Below are 19,824 nucleotides of genomic sequence, written 5' to 3'. Positions count from 1 at the left end.
ATATAAAAATAAATATAACTAAAAATGAATAAAAGGAGGGAAGAAATTTAAATCGTATGTGACTATAAAAAATTTAAAGTAAAATCTAACATTTATGGGAGTTGTCCACATTAGACTTCACGTTAAAAATATGAATATTATGATGAATTTACTAAAATAAGTATTCTTTATGTGCAAAGCACTTGAATTGACCAGCACTTTCACATCTCCATCAAGAGTCTTCAGATCAAGGGTAATTTTTTCTTCCTAGTAGAAATACATATCTGATTTTAGACTGAGAAAATAGAATTAGTTTTACCATATTTTTAAGATATAGAAGGCACTGGTTTTTTAAATTTTATGATATTTCTTTCTTTATAATAGAGTAGCCTCTATATTAAATTTAAATTTAAAATCAAAATAAATATTAAAGACCTGTTGGAACATATTAAATCTTAAAACTATATTACCAAAAGAAAAATCAAGATACTATTTTGATTTGGAGACCATTCTCCAGAGTGAAGGCAACAGTTTCATGTTTACCATTGAATGTTCTCAGGTTATTTGTTATTTGAAAGCACAAATCTGGGTAAAGGGTGCCAACTTTCTTATGAATAATTCATGGTTCTTTAATTTCATTGAATTGATAGTACTTTAAAGGGTACTAAAGGGTACTAAAGTAACACTCACAAAACACTTGGTAGGTATGTGTGTACAGACTATTTCTATTATTTTTTAATTTTATTAATCATAGGTTATAAGAATTATAACCTATAAGAATTTTCAAAAAATCCAAACACTGAGCTCATGAAAATGTTAGCTCGTATTTCTTTTCAGCCATTCCAGAGCATATCCTATGCAGAGAGCCCATGCACACAGTCCAACACAGAATACTGATCCCATATCCAATTAATAAATGCAAAGAATTGTAAATTGTGGCATTTATGTAATATAATCACTTAAAATTACAATGTAATATTGGGTGATTCTACATTTCTAGGTAAGGAACCTGCTATATAACTTGCCAAAAAAATTAAATCCCTTTTCTAAAGTTTGAGGGGAAAAAAAGAGGGTCAGGTGTCAGGGCCAAAACAGGCTAAACTTACCACCTTTGTTAGCGTTATAATGCCATGCCCACTTCCCAAGTTGTGGAATGACTTGTATTTCCCTCACATTTACACAACTATGATACAGTATGATGTGTTTGAATATTTCATATTAGCTAAGATAATAATCTAATTAGGTTGTAAATGCCTGAGAATCACATTAATGGTTTTCACCTCAAGTATCAATCCCTTTTCCTATCTGAATTATTTTTTCTATGTCTATAGCTTTCTATGCCTATAACATTTTCTTTTGGCTTAAGGAAAAGTATCAAGCAAATTCTTGCTGACAGTTGGGCATATTTGCAGAAATATATACCTCTACCATGTTAAGATCAATAAAGCTTGCTCGAAAAGTGTTTAACCTCCTGACAGTAATGCCTATGTAAGAGTAAAATACTATGGTGACAGGAAACGTTATTGCTTCTAACTAGGTAAATTTGTTCTTTTGGCTTTTACTTGTGATTTGAAGTTTCAAATATACTTTCCAGAGAAAAATGATTAAATATGTAAGTCCTTTGTCACCCCCTCATGGTCATACTTGTTCATGCCACCCCACATTTCAAAGGAAAATGTACAAAGAAATATTTTATAAGGTTTCTTTGGAAGAGTAGACAGGCAGTGGGAGGATAGGAAGAGAGAGAGGGAGAGAGAGACAGGCACAGAGAATCGGAGGGGAAGGGACACGGGGGCTGGGAAAGAGAGAAGGCAGGGAAGGCAAGAGACACAGGGAGATGGAGAGACAGATGCAGAGTGGTAGAGACAGGGAGGTGGGCAGGGAGGGTGAGGAAGGACAGAGAAAAGTGGAGGAGAAAGAGAGACACTGACAGACACATGTGCCAGAAAGGGGAGAAGGAGGAGTGTTAGAGAGAAAAAGAGGGAAATAGAGAAAAAGGAGAGAGTCGGGAAGAGGTGAGGAGAGAGAGGAGAGGAAATGGAGAGAGCAGGAGAAAGAGAGAAAAGAGGTAGAGGTAGGGAGACTAGGAGGGGGAGAGAGAGAAAAGCACGAGTGATATACACAGAAAGTGAGCAACATACAGACAGCAAGTGACAGCAAGTCAGAGACTGAGAGAGAAACCCACAGAGGAAAGGAGAGGAGAGAAAAATGGAGATACAAAATGAGACACAGAGCTTCCCTGGTGGCGCAGTGGTTGGGAGTCCGCCTGCCGCTGCAGGGGACACGGGTTCGTGCCCCGGTCCGGGAAGATCCCACATGCCGCGGAGCGGCTGGGCCCGTCAGCCATGGCCGCTGAGCCTGCGCGTCTGGAGCCTGTGCTCCGCAACGGGAGAGGCCACAACAGTAAGAGGCCTGCGTACCGCAAAAAAAAAAAAAAAAAAAAAAAAAAAGAGAGAGACACTAAGGACACAGACAGATGCAGAGAGAGAAAAGGAGGAAGAAGGCGACAGTGATAGAAACTGAAACCATCCAATATATGCTATTTGTTTTACAATAGCAAATTGAAATTATACAGATGTCCCCTGACTTATGACGGTTCTACTTATGATTTTTGGACTTTATGATGGTGTGAAAGCCATATGCATTCAGCAGTACTTTGAATTTGGATCTTTTCTGAGCTAGGGATACATAGAATGATACTCTTTTGTGATGCTGGGCAGGGCAGCAGCTGCAGCTCCCAGTCAGCCAGGCGACCACGAGGGCGAACGACTGACACACTTATAACCATTCTGTACCCAAACAACCATTCTGCTTTTTACCTTCAGTATAGTATTCAATAAATTATATGAAGTATTCAACACTTTATTATCAAATAGGTCTTGTGTTAGAAGATTTTGCCCAACTGTAGGCAAACGTAAGTGTTTGGAGCACGTTTAACACTAGGCTACGGTGTTCAGTAGGTCAGGTGTTTTAAATGCATTTTCGACTGACAGTATTTTCAACTTAGGATGAGTTTATCAGGATGTAACTCCATTGTAAATTGAGGAAGATCTGTACATTAAAGAAAAGAGACTCTGCTTCTGCAATATAGCAAGAGTAAGTTAGGCAAATTTTAGTATATGCACAAGGTATCTATTTTGAAAGCACGCTGTTCAAGCCTATGGAAATGGATAGGCAGGTATTGGAAGTGGCTTTGTGAACAACATTTATCATCCACATGCCTAAATTGAATGATTTTAGTAAAGTAATGCCAAACCTTCTTCATTATTATGCCTTTGACAATGATGTGAAGTCATAAAGAAAATCAAAGAGAGAAAACAAGTAGCTCCTTCTAGAAACACAAATTGACAGAAGCTACATATACATGACACGGCCCTCACCCCAGCATTACTGCCTACTGGGAACCACAGAGGCTGCAGCGGTTATGATAACTAAATGGAGGGGACATTGCTGCAGACACCCATCTTAAAGAACTCTATTAAGCTAATATTTCAAGGGTGTTTTCCTTTAGTCATTTTTCAGTAAGCAAATGGAAATTCCAGAGCTTGCCCCGAAAGGAAGTTCTGCTTTTTGAGGCTCAAAAACCATGATCAGAACGGTGAAATCAATCAGTGTCACACCTACCATTACAGGGAGGCAGCTGACAGGCTCGGACAGACTCAGGCTTTTCACCATCGCAGTGGTCACCCGCCCTGCAGAGGACCTGCCTCACCTCTGTCCCTTCGCCGCAGGTTACCGAACACTACAGAAACAAAGGCTGTGATTACAGACGTTTATTCCACCAGGACTGTCTTTCTTCCTTTCGCCATGTGCACACTTAGACACACACATGCACACACGAGCACACACGCATACACAGCTCTGGAGTTCTTTCTCTATGGCCCAGTGTTACAGTGACTTGGGAGACAGAGAATCCTAGCTTTATACCCTGGGAGCATTGTTCTTTCTCTGAAAGCTTCATAGAATTGCTGTACGACTAAATGAAGGCAAAGGAGACAATGTATATAAAACAGTTATGCCTGGCATGTAGAAAGTATTTGATGCCAAACAAGTCATTGTTATAATGTAACACCTTCTGTAGTTCCTGAAAGCAGTAGTGGAGCCTGTTTTCAGAGAGCCCTCACGGACTGAGCTTCCCATTCTCTCACCTTCCTTACAAATGGTGAATTTACTGACATGCTATGTTGGTTAATTAAACCTCTTTGGAACTACTATTACTCTATTCCCACAACTTCATTTCTTTAAGGAATGGGCTAACTGCTCTAAAACTAAGCCCAGAAGCAGCCGTGCTATTGATCTAGGTAGGAGCTGTAGAGGAGGGATGCTTGTTCCAGGACTGTGAGGGGAACGAGACATGAGTTATCCTTAAGGTCCTGTGCAGGTCACTTTCATGTGCCTGTTCCTTCCCTCCTGGGCCTGCTCTCCACTTCCTCCTTTGTCCTCTGTCTACTTTTTGCTGCCCTTTCCTCCGATCCACTCTACTATCACCCCCCGATTCTTCATTTGGAGTTTTTAGATATATCAAAGAACTGTGGTAAATACGGGCAATGAGACACTGATTCAGCCAGTCACCAAGCAGACGTCGTTTGGACAGGCACCGACTGGGCGCTGGGGAAGCAAAGCACCTGGTTTTTTGAGAAATGCATGGACTAGTGGCAAGCACAGGCTCAAAGACAGGAGTTACAATACACTGCTGTGACCAGCAAGCCACTGGAAGGCCTCTTTGCCTTTGGAATGCAGAGGAAGGACTGCCGGGAAGGGCAGCCCTGGAAGGCGGTATCTTGGACCATGGAGCTGAGCCTTGGTGGATGAGGGGCAGATGGTCACATAGGAGGAGGGGGAAGGGCAAGCCAGCCAAAAGGGAGGAGGCTCAGACCAGCATGGTCTTTGAAACAGTAAACAGTTTACTCAGACTGGGACAGAGAGTTAGAATAAAGGAAGATGAACAAAGAAGAGTTATCATGGGATTTATTGTGGTTATCATTTTGCAATGTATACAAATATCCAATCATTAAGCTGTACACCTGACTCTAAGGGAACGTTACATCAACTATACTTCAACAAAAAGAAAAAAAAGAAGCGTTCGTGTGGTGTCAAATGGGGCAGGGCCCTGCATTCAAGGTCAGGGGTTTGGAATGTATCCAGGAGGAAAGGTGCAGTCCAGAAAAAATACCGGACAGAAGATCAGTCACTTTTCAGAGGCCTCTGTGTCACAAGACATCCAAACGTGGTTTGCCCCCATCAACTAATCTTTCATGCAAACACTGTTTTAACCTGTGAGTTTTTCCTAATACCTACAGATGCGTAATGCTTCCAAAATATGTGACAGTTTCGCAATTCACACAAAGCCTACCTGATACGGAAGCCAAATTAAAATACACTTCACGTGCCTACCCCTCCCCCGCCGCGCCCCCCGCCAACGCACACAGAATTCGCACACCCACCTCATTCCAGGGCCCCGTTTTCCACTGGGCCGGGCAGGGCACTCTGTTACAAGGCCGGCGGCTCTCTGGACGGCCACCCACGCAGTACTTGCTGTGCACCGAGCGGTTGGTGCCATCGTGGGACGGCTGGAGGCAGCGCACGGCACGGAGCTGATAGCCGGAACTGCCGCAGGTTTTGGTGCAGTGCTCCCACTCTTCTGCCGCCCAGCTGAGGATGGGGGTTAAGACTGAACTTGGCGACCGGGCTGCGTGGTGTGCCCCTCCCTGCACCGCAAGCCTAGCTCTTTCTGCCCTCTGAATGACGTGCCCCCGCCCCGCGGGGCAGGTTCAGAGAGACGGGCGCATCAAACAAAAAGTCTTAAAACTTTCTAACAGTCATAGGTGGGGCACATCTATTTGTTATGCCCTAGTATTCTGTCTCCCAGTGACTCTGAAACAACCTTCTCTTTTCCAAAAGGATCATCCACAGAGGGTTTCTGAAACTCCTCTTAAAGTTGTCCCCTTAGGTTCAGGCATGATGGTAGTTTCCCAAAATAGCACCAACTCATAAAGAAGATGTGGCACATATATCCAATGGGATATTACTCAGCCATAAAAAATGAAATAATGCCATTTACAGCAGCACGAATGGACCTAGAGATTATCATACTAAGTGAAGGAAGTCAGAGAAAGACAAGTCTCATGATATCACTTACATGTGGAATCTAAAAATATGCTAAAAATGAACTTATTTACAAAACAGAAATAGATTCACACACATAGAAAACAAACTTATGGTTACCAAAGGGGAAAGGGGGTGGAGGAGTGATAAATTAAGAGTTTGGGATTAGCAGATACAAACTGCTATATATAAAAGAGATGATCAACAAGAACCCCACTATATAGCACAGGGAACTCTACTCAATATTTTGTAATAACCTATAAGGGAAAAGAATCTGAAAAAGAACATACATATATATATATATATATATATATATATATATATATATATGTATATGTATATGTATGTATGTATATGTATATGTATGTATGTATAACTGAATCACCTTGCTGTCTACCTAAAACTAACACAACATTGTAAATCAACTATACTTCAATAAAAATAAAATAAAATAGAAACCAACTCATTATAATAAATAATAATAAAATTATAAAAACCAACTCATTAAAATAAATAAAACCAACTAATTCTCAGCCATATTGCCTCACGGTGTTAAATATTTGAAAGGAAATTAAAAAAGGCTCCATCTGATGCCTGCTATGACAAGGTGATTTGGTTGCTGCTGCTTTTTCATTACCTCGTGAGTTTACTCATGTTGGAATATTCTAAATGAGATTACAGTTCCATCTCTATGGTTGTTGCTGTGAAGGCTACCTGACATATCCATCATGTTTGGAAAATTCAGTTCTTCATATAGGCCCTTATTGGACCTGATGACAAGGTAAAGGTTGTATGCATCTGGGCCTGAGCAGAAACTGCTTCCATGAATGTACCTGATAGAAATATTTCCAAGGAATTCATTTTCAAAAAGATATCCCAAATTCTATGTCCAAATTCAGTGTCAGTGCCCCAGCCCTCTCCAAATTAGCTATGGATACAATATTACAGACAGTTCGTCATTGCATATGTCCCAAAGGGTTGTCACCATTGATTCCAACTAGGTAATCAATCTGTTAGTATGTAATGGAGGCATACTATTTATCCTTTCCAAAGTTACTTTCCCTGTGCAATTTTTTTTCTTTTTTGTATGTATGGAGCACCAAAATATAAACAGGTTAAAACTTTGGCAGTCTTTGCTATTCAGAGTTTAAGACTGCTATAGGTTTTCAACTGGCAGTAGAATGAATTGTGCCAACTAAGAAATTACTAAATTTTGAAGGCTTTCACTGTGACTCTCATTTAAAGATAGGTGTTAACATGAGAAGTATATACTTCATAGTCAGATACTTTTTGTTACCTTTATTCCCTCCTGAAATTCCCAGAATGACAATAAAAAAATACATAAAATGGCATATACTCATAAAGTGTTCAGCATGATGGTTTGATTTACATATATTGTTAGATGACTACCACAACAGGTTTAGTTAAATCCATCATCTCATATATATGCAAAGAAAGAAAAGAAAAAAAAAAATTCTCCTTGTGGTGAGAACTCTCAGGATCTACTGTCTCCATAACATTTCTATGTATCATACAGCAGTTTAATGCTGCATTCTATACACATGTGAACAGCCAATGTTCACCAGACATAGAAAGTCTCTAACGCAAATGCTGAATGAAGGGAAAAAAGAAATAGAAGAAGTAATACACAAAAATTCAAATAATCTTTAAGAGCCTAAGAAAGATAAATGAATATATTACATCTTTGAAATAAGAATCAAATGTCTGGAAAACAGAACATTTGATAAACAAAACAGCGCTTGGATGTTAAAACTCTCTTGGATGTTAATGACATAATAGCAAAAATGGAAAAATTCAGCAGGAAGAACAGTAAATACCAGGAGAGAAAAGAAAAGAAAAGAGTTAGATCTGTCTAGAAACCCTAACTACAAATTTCCCAGAAAGAATACTGAAAATCATAGGGGAAACTTTTCAAAGAAAAAATACAAGAAAATTTCCCAGAGGTAAAAGATATTAGTTTTGTGTTTTAAAAAGTCTACAAGTATACAGCACAAGAGATGAGAAAAAATGAGCATGAAGACAGTTTATCACTATGAAATTTCAAGACACTAGGAACAAAATGATCCTACAAACTTTGAAAGAAAGAAAAAAAAAGAGGTCATATAGAAATAATTGAGAATTAGAATAGCAAATGACTTTTCAAGAGCATAACTGGAGTCTAGAAAATAATGGAGCAAGTTTATAAATTCTGAGAAAAATATATTATAGGTTGGAATGGTATACATACGTGTGTATCCAAATGGTCAAGAGTAAGAGTAGAAGAAAGACTTCTTATATACCCTTATACTTTAACCTCTTATATACTTTTCTTAGGTGTATAGAAGCTTAATTCTTATATAAAATTTTTCCTTTGTATATAGTTTTTTCATGAAATGACTGAAAGATACACCCTACCAGAATGAATGAATACTCTAAAAGATAAAAAGGATGCAGAAAACAGGAGGTCCAATACAAGAGACATGCAGCAGGAATCCCTTGGAGGATGGTAAAAAGAAGCCCCAGGAAGGAAGCTGTGTACGAGCTCAGGCAGGAGCTAGAACACAGAGAACTCTCTGGGACATGTCTCTAAGAAGACACAAGGACAGGATACTTGAGTGCGTAGCATTTAGAGGAGAAGAGTTTGGGGATGAACTAGTGAAAAGTAGTAGAAAATGATACATAAAAATCAAGACATTCACTAACTCTAGGAGAAACAAAGTTTAGTAAGAAAAGAAACATAAGCAGAGCATGCTAAGTGACTCAACTGTCAAGAGAGACACATGTTGTTAGAATAATATGAACTCTGAATATCAATATCAGTATTGATACACACACACACACACACGCACACACACAAATGAATCTATACATAAAACAGAAAGAGACTCACAGACATAGAAAACAAACTCAAACTTATGGTTACCAAAGGGGAAAGGGAGGGGAGGAGGGATAAATTAAGAGTATGGGATTAACAGATACAAACTACTATACATAAAATAGAAAAGCAACAAAGATTTACTGTATAGCACAGGGACCTATTGATATATTCAATATCTTGTAATAATCTATAACGTAAGATAATCTAAGAAAAAATACATAACTGAATCACTTTGCTGTACACCTGAAACTAACACAATATTGTAACTCAACTATATTTCAATAAAAGAGAATAATAAATAAAAGCAGTTATTTTTGAGAAGCAGAGATATGGGAAAAAAAACCACAGGACTACAGCTTTATATAATTCCTGTGAAATGATCTGATCATTGTAACCAGGTATATGCATTAGCTTTGACTAAAAGTTAAGTTAAAACTAAAAAGAGCTAAAGACATTTAAATCCTTTTTTTTTTGTCCTCAGTATATGATAGTTAAAATAAACACTTACAGTGGATGTGTACACTCTTGAATATTGCACATTCTTCTAATAGGTTTTGGTTTTTTGTTGGCCTCACAGAAGCTACGATGAACCATTTTATTATCACTTTTCCTACGGCATCCATATTTAGTGTACTGGAAACCTGGTAAGGGAAATAGATTTCTTTGGATTTAATCACTTATTCATTCCATCATACATTGGATCATTCACTCATTCATTCATTTATCAAATATTTATTGAGTCATAAGTCAGGCACTGTTCTAGGTGCTGAAGTTTCAGAAGCAAATTAAATAGTTAAATAAAAATTAAATAAACAAAAATCCTTTATCTTTAATAAATATTACAAAGTATTAAATAGCAACTGCATGCTTGTTAATAAACTAGACCCTGATAAACAGTCTCCTGTGAGAGTCAGATATGAAAACTATGGCGACAATACCCAGTAACATAGGCGTCTACAGAAAAGACATATAGAAAATTGTAGGTCTCTTTGAATGGCTGAAGTACCATATGTGAAGTGGGTGGGAGATGGGAAAGGATCTGTTCTTAAAAGCCTTGAATGCCAGACAAATGTTTGGACTTTATCCAGGGAGTTATTGAAGGTCTCCACAAGCACTGACTTAGACGTTTAAAAAAAAATATGTGTATATATTTTTTAATTTTGAAAAATTTCAAATCTACAAAAAAGGTGTAAGGAAAGCACAATGAACATGTTACATGCCTTGCATCTAGATTAACTCTGTGTTACCATGTCACCATATTTGATATATATTTATATATATATTAATTATAATATATAAGACACATACTATATATACATTTATATATAAAATGTTGCTGAACCATTTGAGAGTAAGTTGCTGACATCCTGATTCTTCACTTCTAAATACCTCAGCTCATAACAAGCACATTCTCTTACATAACCACAATATAATCTTAAAATCAGAATATTTAACACAAATATAATACTATTATCTAGTATAAAGATGATATTCAAAATTTATCAATTGTCCCTAGAATGTTCTTTATAGCAATGTTTTTCCAATCAATGATCATGCACTGCATTTAGTTTTCACAGAATTAGTTAGGAATAATTTCTGAGCCTCTTTTTGTCTTTTAATATTTTTGAAATGTATAAGCCAGCTATTTTGTAAAATGTCCCACAATTTGGGTTTATTTGTCAACTAATGATTAGATTCATTCAGGTTTTCACTTTGGGCAAGAATATTACATAAATTATGTTGTGTCAAATATCATATATTAACTCATATATGTGGAATCTAGAAAATGGTACAGATGAACCGGTTTGCAAGGCAGAAAGAGAGACACAAACGTAGAGAACAAACATACGGACACCAAGGGGGGAAAGGAGGGGTGGGATGAACTGGGAGATTGGGATTGACATATATACACTAACATGTATAAAACAGATAACTAAGGAGAACCTGCTGTATAGCACAGGGAACTCTACTTCACTTCGCTGTACAGCAGAAACTAACACAACAGTGTAAAACAACTATACCCCCGTAAAAAAAAGAATTATGTTGTATCTTTAGGGTAACACATTAGGAGACTGAAGGATCTGAATCAGGGAAATAATATAATTCTATTATTCTATTATTCTATTCAAATTCATTCATTCATTCATTCATTCATTCATCCATTCAAGAAAGATTACCCTGGAAATAAACAAAGAGAAGAAAATCAAATTTAGTTGGCTAGTTAAGAGACCTTTGCAATAACCTTCCCTTCCAAAGTTGTGAAGGAAACCTGGTGAGGGAGGAATAGATCTGGTAGATATCAAAAAAGTGTTTCTGATAAGTCTTGTGACCAAGTAGATGTTGACAATACAATAGAAGGGAGGATCCAAATTAAATAAGCATCTTGTGATGAATAAAGTGTCATTTAAAATAATTATCTAAAAACATTTTATGCCCCCTCTGGAGAAAAAAAAAATCTTTGAATTTAAAATTATGAAATATTTACCCAGGCATTCCCTATACAAACAACAAAATAATTTCTTGTGCTCAATTAGTCAGTATCCTTGTGAGAGAATTCTGTCTAGGCCAGTTCTATTCTGGAGTATTTGTTGTTCTGAACTAGAGGAATGGATGATGGCAGAGATTGAGAAACTCTGAGAACAGCTTAATGGATCTACTCTAGAGAGAGCAGAGAGGCAGCAGAATGCAGTACAAACATGTATGAAGCCAGACTACCTCCCTGGGTTTGTATCTCATGGCCCCAGGCAAATTACTGATCTTCCCTGTGCTTCAGTTTCCCTATCAGTATGATAGAGGTAATAATAGTACTGACCTCACAGAGCCATTGTGAGCATTCATCATTAATATGTAAAATGGTATCTGGTACATAGTGCAACTAAGAGCTCTTTCATTATTAACACTGAAAAGAAATGCATAGGTATGGAAAGTAAAAGTGGAAAAGAAGAAAGGCAAGAACCAGAGGACACTGAATTTGGGAGAGTCTGGAAAGAGTAAAGTGACTAAGGGTAACACTACATGGATATGAGACAAGGAGGAAAGGCAAGGGTAAAATCCCCTTGGTAGAAGGTCTACCACTGTTATGAATGGATTCCTATCCTTTGTAGGTCCTGAGATTTCAGTCAAAATGCTTTGTATTATTCAGTTTTGGTTATAGTTGGTGTTTCTCAGATTGTGGCCTCAATTAGAGACAATCCTTAAGGCAGAAGGAAGAAGATTGGCTTTTATATGAATTACATTTTAATATAATAAATGTGTTCAATTGTTACCTCCACCACAGGGTTTGGAACACTGAGACCAGCTCTTCAATGCCCACTCAAAAGTATCTAATTCTTCCTGGATGACATTGTTGTTGTTGATTGTAGGTGCAGAGTCCTCATGGATGATGTACTTATATGTCAGGCTAGAGCGCGTATCATTCTCTTGAGGTATAATCTAACATACACATGAAATAGATATGTAAATCACCTGAGTTTTAAATTTGAATGAAAAAATTACAAATAGTTCAGAATGTGTATCTTATTAAAATGGGAAGACTTTCAAGTAGTTTCTAAAAATAGAATGTTTTTCTATCTCTAAAGTACAGGTATGCGCTGTTTAAGAAAAAAAAAAGCAAATATATAAAATATCTTAACATTAAAAAGTAAAAAAAAAATCCACTGAAGGGTAAGAAAAAAATTTGTATTATAAAAATAATAACCTTACAATAAAATTCACCACAAATTTCCTCAAGTTATATATCTCCTGAGTGTACTTGAAAATTATTGTTTGAAAGACTATTTTGTTATGATAATAAAGATAATAATGTTCCATCCAGAAAATATAGACATCATGGAAAAATATAAAGAAAATAAAAATCATCCATAATTCCAGTAAACCAGAGAAAACTAAAGTCACTTTTATTATTTTGGGATATAGCCTCAAGATATTTGCATATTATCTGTGTGTGTGTGTGTGTGTGTGTGTGTGTGTGTGTACACATACATACTTTTCTGGTCTTGCTTATTTCACTTAATGTGTCACACACATTTCCCAAGACAGTAAATATTCTTTGAAGACATACTTTTTTTTTTTTTTTGTGGTACGCGGGCCTCTCACTGTTGTGGCCTCTGCCACTGCGGAGCACAGGCTGTGGACGCACAGGCTCAGTAGCCATGGCTCACGGGCTCAGGCGCTCCATGGCATGTGGGATCCTCCCGGACCGGGGCGAGAACCCATGTCCCCTGCATCGGCAGGCAGACTCTCAACCACTGTGCCACCAGGGAAGCCCTGAAGACATACTTTTAAATGTCAGCATAGTGTTTAATCCTAGTGTGCGTTATTTAATCATATAAATGAATATTTATATTTTATCCCCAGTTTTGTGATGAGTTCTGATTCTCTTTAGTGTGCTAAAGGGTACAAACACTTTTTTATAGCTCTCATAATAGACTAGTGAATGGCTCTTCAGAATAGTTAAACAATTATTACTTTCATAATGAAAGTATATGACAATGCCCCCATTCAGCACTGCATATTATATCATTTTCCTCTTTGTTAACCGAATGGGCAAAAGATTGTTGTTTTAATCGTTATTTATTTGATAAATAGTAAAGTTTAATTTTCCTAAGTTTATTGGTCACTTGTACTTTGCCCACTATGTGTTTCATGTTCATGTCAGGTCCTCTTTTTTTTAATTGCTATACATACCTTCTTTTCCTAAATAATCTATGCAACAGGAATATTAATCCTTTTTATAAGAAACTTTGCAAACATATTCTGTTTTTTATTTGATTTTTAGTTCATTAGCAAAGTACTCTTTTTTAAAAAAATAGTTTTTACTGACTTTCATGTAGCTTTTATAGGATTATATCAATTACACAAAAGGAGAAACATGTGCAGTTCATTAGTGGTTTTTTTTTTTTTTCGGTACGTGGGCCTCTCACTGTTGTGGCCTCTCCCGTTGTGGAGCACAGGCTCCGGACGCGCAGGCTCAGCGGCCATGACTCCATGGCATGTGGGATCTTCCCGGACCGGGGCACGAACGCGTGTCCCCTGCATTGGCAGGCGGACTCGCAACCACTGCGCCACCAGGAAAGCCCCCATTAGTGTTTTAAACTAAACTTTTAGAAACAGCTTTTGTTTGATACTAAACCCGCTAGGATGAAGGATTTGGTTAGCTGGGTTCTCTTTTTTTCCCCTTAGTCTTTGTTTTTAAAACAGTATTAAAAATTGAGCATCAATCCCTATATTGGCCCTTATATGTGGCCAGATGTCTAAGCTTTCAACCCCAGATGGCTTAGCTGCCATGCTCTGGGGCTCCGAACCTGGGGTTCCAGTCTTTCAGAGAGGAAAAGAAAGGCCATGATGACAGAGCACAGCTTGTCCATATCCCCTGTCCTAGCTACACATTTCCTTCTTATATCGCCAGCCCACATGGCTCCCTGGGGTCACACTAATATCACTGGCAAAGACTTAAGGCAGGGCTCTGAGGCCAGACACCTGTGCTCCTGGAAAAGAACGCTCTGTCATTACATACGAGTAAAACAGAGCTTCTGATCTCCAATCATTCAAACTTAAAATAATCTAAATAAAAGTTTGATTAATGTATATTTTCCTATAAAGTTATCTAACCTAAGGAAGAGAATGAGAGTCCAGAAATAAGCCCACTTAAATTTGGACAATTAATTTTTGACATAGATGAAAAGGCAATTTAATGGAGAAAGGATAGTTTTTTCAACAAATGGTGCTGGATATTGTGGTGGCTTAAAAAATGTGTCCACAAGTCTTTTGACACTTTCCCTCTCAATAAATGGAGCTTAATTCTTCTCCCCTTCAGTGGGGGGCTGGACTCAGTGACTTACTTCTAGTAAATAGCAGCAGACATGAAAGGATGTCACTTCTAAGATTAGGTTAAGACTGACTTCTGTCTTGGTTGCACTCTCTCACTTTCTCAGTCACTTGAATCACTCACTGTTGGAAGCCAGCTGTCATGTGAAAAGGACACTGAAGCAGCCAGTGGGCTCATGTAGTAAGGAACAGAAGCCTGTCAACCACCATGTGAAGAAGCTTGGGAGCAATCTTCCAAGGCCTTTCAACAACCATGTGACTGAGCTGGGAATTGAAAAGATTCTCCGCATTGGAGCCTTGAGGTGACTGCCGCCAGACCTGAGAGCATCTTCATGAGATGCCCTGAGCCAGAACTAGCCAGGTAAGCTACTACCAGATACCTGACCCAGAGAAGCTATGAGATAATACTGTTGCTTGTGTTCAGCCACCAAATTTGGGGTAATTTGTTATGCAACAATAGATAATATGGACATCCATATGCAAAACTAAGAACCTAACCTAGACAAAATGTATATAAAAATTAGCTTAAATGGTTCATAAATTTAAATGATTGTAAAATGTAAAACTATAAAACTTACCCCAAAAAAGAAAATATTTTGACCTTGGATTAGGCAAAAAAAAAATCTTATATAATAAGAAAGTCTTGATCCATAAAAGGAAAAATTGATAAACTGGACTTCAATAAAGTTAAAATATTTTCTTTGTGAAAGACACTACTAAGAGAAGGAAAAGAAACTACAGAGTAGAAGAAAATATTTGAAGGCCACATTTCACAGAGGACTTATATACTGAGCGTATATAAAGAACACTGAAAACTTAAAAACAAAAAAGCAACCTACTTTAACAATGGGCAAAAGATCTGAACAGAGACTTTATCAATGAGAAATAATTTTCAAATTTAAAAAAAGACTTAGAACTGAGTGGGAAGATTTGATTTTAGATTAGTATAATATTTTTATAGGGAATCCAATAAATACTGGTATACAGAATCTAACAATATTCAAATTAAGTTGATGGCTTCTGCTTTCGTCCATGAGGAAGTAATAGAGTTGCCTTCCTGAAATTAAAAACAATAAAACTGGATAGAATATTTGAGCGAATTTTTTCTGCAATGAATAAGATGGCAAAGGACAATGATCCCTGTGAGAAGAGTAACATGCCAGGCGGGTCCTGGCTTCCTGACAGGGCCAGGTCTGGACCCTGATACTGGGAGCTGGAACCCAAACCAAGACAGCAGTCTCAGTGAACTGAGGAGGAGGGTGGAGTTCTGGAACTTTCAGGGCAGGGCACTAAAGAAAAGGGGGCTTCATGGAGGGTGGTCCAGAAAGCTGCATGGGTCTGAGACTGAGGGCTGGTCCGTGCATGCCCAGGCCAAGACACCATGCCGTCTGTGAATGAGTGGCTGCTGCAGGGCTGACAGTAGGACAGAGATACCTGAGGACAGGCAGGGCTGAGGGCCCTAGGTGTTCTTATGGCCTCCCTAACACTTCAGGTATTCAGTTAAGGCACCAGAAAGCCATGCCATAAAAATAAGAACAAAATTGAAATACACCAGCCCTTAGAAAGGATAAACCAAGCCTCAAAGGATTAGTGGGAATGGGCAACAAATTAAGTACCAGACAGAATAAAACCTAGTGCTTTTAAGGAAGGCAACATAAACCAAATGCCCTGCAACTTATCATCTATACTGCTCAGTGTACAATAAAAAAGTGTAAGAAGTATGAAAATGTGAACCATAATCAAGAAAAGAAAAAGCAGCCCACAGAAGCAGACAGTATGAAATCTCAGGACTTAGAGGAAAAGTTGGACATAATGAGTGAAAATACATGGACATCTCAGCAGAGAAATGAAAATTATAAAAAAAGAAAAAAGAACCGAATGGAAATTCTAGAAAACAAAAGTACACCATCTGACATGTAAACTTTACTGGATGGGCTCAGTGACAGATTGGAGACCACATAAGACAGTCAGTGAACTTGAACACAGTTCAACAGAAATTATCCAATTTGAAGGACAGAGAAAAGACAAAGATTACAAAAGGATGAACAAAGTCTAAGACACTTGTGGAACAATTTCAACTGGTTTAACATACATGTAAATGAGTCCCAGGAATAGAAAAGAAAGAGATGGGGAAAAAAACATAAACTTGAAGACATAATAGAAAATTTACCTCAATTTGGTGAAAAACATCAACCTACAGAGCCAAGATGCTTGGTGAACCCCAAGCGAGATACATACAAAGAACATCACAAACTAAGCATGTCGCAGACAAACTACGAAACAAACAAACCAAACCAAAACAAAAAGATAAGGAGAAAATTGTAAAATGCAGCCAGAGAAAACTGACACATTAAATGCACAGCAGCAACCAAAATGAGGTTGACTTCTCATCATAAATAACAGCTTCAAGAAGACAAATGCTACATAAATGAGTCAAAGACAGCTCCTGTATATTGGGCCCTAGGTCGCTTATTTATGCACAGCAAGTTGAGACCCACCCATTAGCTCTAAAGCCAGCTGGCACCAAACTCAGATTTTCATATATCCAGTTGTTTTAAATGTAGCCCCCAAAAGTAAATTTCTAGCCATCTGGAGCCTGCTTGCTGTGCACCCCAAATCCACTAATTATAAATAAGACTTTGTGGCTATCAGGACCCCAAGCTGCTGCTGCTAACTTTTGGAGTTCTCAGACCCAGAGTCTCCCTGCTGTGCTGCTGAGTGACATCACCTAGACACATAAACCCATTCTCGAGTTCCCCTTCCCTCACGAGTTACCTTGCCCTTGTTTCCCTCCTGATGGTGGCCCCATAAGCAAACCTGCTAAGGCATCACCCAAACAATATGTGTGGATGCTACTGCCACCTCATGGTCATATCTATTTCCTAGATCAGCCTCCAAATTCCTGGAACTCCCTACAACAGAAAAATATCTTTAAAGTGCTGAGAGAGAAAACAAAACAAAACAAAAACTAGCCACCTCCAATTTTATATCTAGTGAAGATATCCTTTAAGAATGAGGGTGAAATAAAGATGTTTTCAGAGAACTGAAAGCTGAGAGAATAATTTGCTAGCATGCATACCTGCACCACGAGAAATGCTAAGGGAAGTTCTTTATATTGAAGGTAAAAGATACTAGATGGAAAATCAGATTTACAGAGAAAAACGAAGAGCATCAGAGATGGTAAATATGTAGCTAAATATAAAAATCTATTTTTTTCTCTTCTTGTCTTTAAAACATAACTGATTACTAAAATCAAAAATCACAATACTGTATTATTTGGTTTATAACATATATATAATAAAATATATGACAAAACTGCCCAAAGAATAAAGAGGGAAGGATACATGGAATTATAAAAAACAAGCAAGGTAAACATGTTTTGAGATAAATTAATTATAAAAATATAAACTAAACCAACTACATAGTGAGACTGTAATGCCACATACCAAGACAATAACAGGATCATGTAAAGGTCCATCGGTGTGAAGAGTTTCAATGTCATCTTCAATGTTATAATCCCATTCCACGCCAAGATCTATGAAGGTCTTCGACTTGGCTTCCTCCCCTTTGCCATTTAAAATATAGTGGCCTGTAGCCTGATTCTTAATTGCTGAAGGATGAAAAATGAGTAACCGGCATACATTTTATTTTATCATATTACAGCTTTGAAGATCCATATTAAGTCTATCCCCTTCTATAAATGAAAGACCATATTTATGAGCATCAAAGCAATCAGAATGAGTGTTACTTCTGATAGGACTCCTACTTCATTCATTAGGCATTCAAAATTCTCAAGAAGAATTCCTAACCAGTTAAAAACAGTGGCAAGATGGTTAAATAAGAAATAAAAATTAACAAATATTCCCATTTGAAAACAGTGCTGAAGAGGTCAACAGTTTCTAACCCATTGATCATATACATTTCCTTAGGAAGGTGGAAATATTTTAAAAATAATGGCTATTTCCACAACAATTAATACAAATGATTTATGCTAGGACAGAATATAATATAATGTCTTTTTTTTTTTTTTTACTGTATATCCCTTTCAAGTTAAGGCAAAATATTATAGGTACTCAAAATAGTTGAACTAATTTTTAGGCCAACAAACAATTAGTCCTTATGACTATAAAATTCTAAGGTCACATTACCTACTTATATGACCAGGAAAAGCTCTTTACTGGTGATAGAATTTGTAATATACTATAGATATACTATACATTATAAAATAAAATGCTTTCTCTAATGGATAAAAAATAATAAACGGGATTTTAAAGTTTGGAGGTACATCGGCATTTAATGATGTTAGGAAATAAAATTTCAAAAGTTGTTACCATTACCGAAAATGTGCAGAAAACATGAGTAATTTTAGTTAAATGCATTTATTCCCCTTGAAATTTTTAAACTAGTCTAATTTTTCCAAGGAGAATAATCTGAATTCTAGAATGAAAAGTAGGGAATTTCAGTTACTGGAGAAAGAAATACAGCTAGACAGCAGAGACTATTTTGGAACCTAGTAGTGAATATACTTTAAATACCAAAAAGAAAAAAATTCTACAAAACACCATGAAACAATCCATTTTTTAAGTTACAAAAGTTTAGAAAAGTAATTTACTATAAATATTCATAGGTTTGACAGAGGTGTCAGTTTCAGAAATCTTCTTAGTGTTTTTATAGCTCAAGGAATATGTGAAAGCTATGTTTACATTTGTACATTCACTTTGAATACAAACCCCTTTAGAGTGACATTTCTACATGATCCTCTCATAAAGGAGGAAAAGAATCTTCTTTTAGAAATTATAAACAGGATAATTTGCAGATAATAAACAGAAAACATGCAGAAAATGAATCTGCATGTGCCAGTCAGAAACTGGACACATAACAGATATCAGGAAAATTTTTATTGGACTAGTAAAATCCAGATGTGGTTGCTTTTCAGTCAAAGAACTTAAAATGCACTAAAAAAAGAGGCATGCAGTATGGCACCAACCAAAATATCAGAACTAATTTGTCAACATAAATATGGCAAATTTTTCTGA

At 37.2% G+C, this 19,824-nt stretch overlaps 1 protein-coding gene across 2 annotated transcripts in view; it reads right to left on the bottom strand.

Annotated features, from left to right (window-relative positions):
- ADAMTS3 (ADAM metallopeptidase with thrombospondin type 1 motif 3) overlaps positions 1–19,824 on the bottom strand; it is a 292,726-nt gene that overhangs the window by 3,229 nt on the left and 269,673 nt on the right. For both annotated transcript variants that reach the window (XM_082630522.1, XM_082630521.1), the window contains 5 exons: positions 18,235–18,398; positions 12,229–12,394; positions 9,471–9,603; positions 5,424–5,631; positions 3,604–3,721 (listed from right to left, as the gene is read on the bottom strand). In XM_082630522.1, coding sequence (XP_082486648.1) covers positions 3,604–3,721; positions 5,424–5,631; positions 9,471–9,603; positions 12,229–12,394; positions 18,235–18,398 — 789 coding nt within the window. The remainder of the gene's footprint in view (positions 1–3,603; positions 3,722–5,423; positions 5,632–9,470; positions 9,604–12,228; positions 12,395–18,234; positions 18,399–19,824) is intronic.

Source organism: Mesoplodon mirus (genome assembly GCF_964341445.2).
Source record: "Mesoplodon mirus genome assembly, chromosome: 2".
Taxonomy (NCBI): Eukaryota; Metazoa; Chordata; class Mammalia; order Artiodactyla; family Ziphiidae; genus Mesoplodon; species Mesoplodon mirus.
The sequence above is the reverse complement of the archived record's forward strand: the minus strand, read 5'-3'. Positions and strand labels throughout refer to the sequence as shown.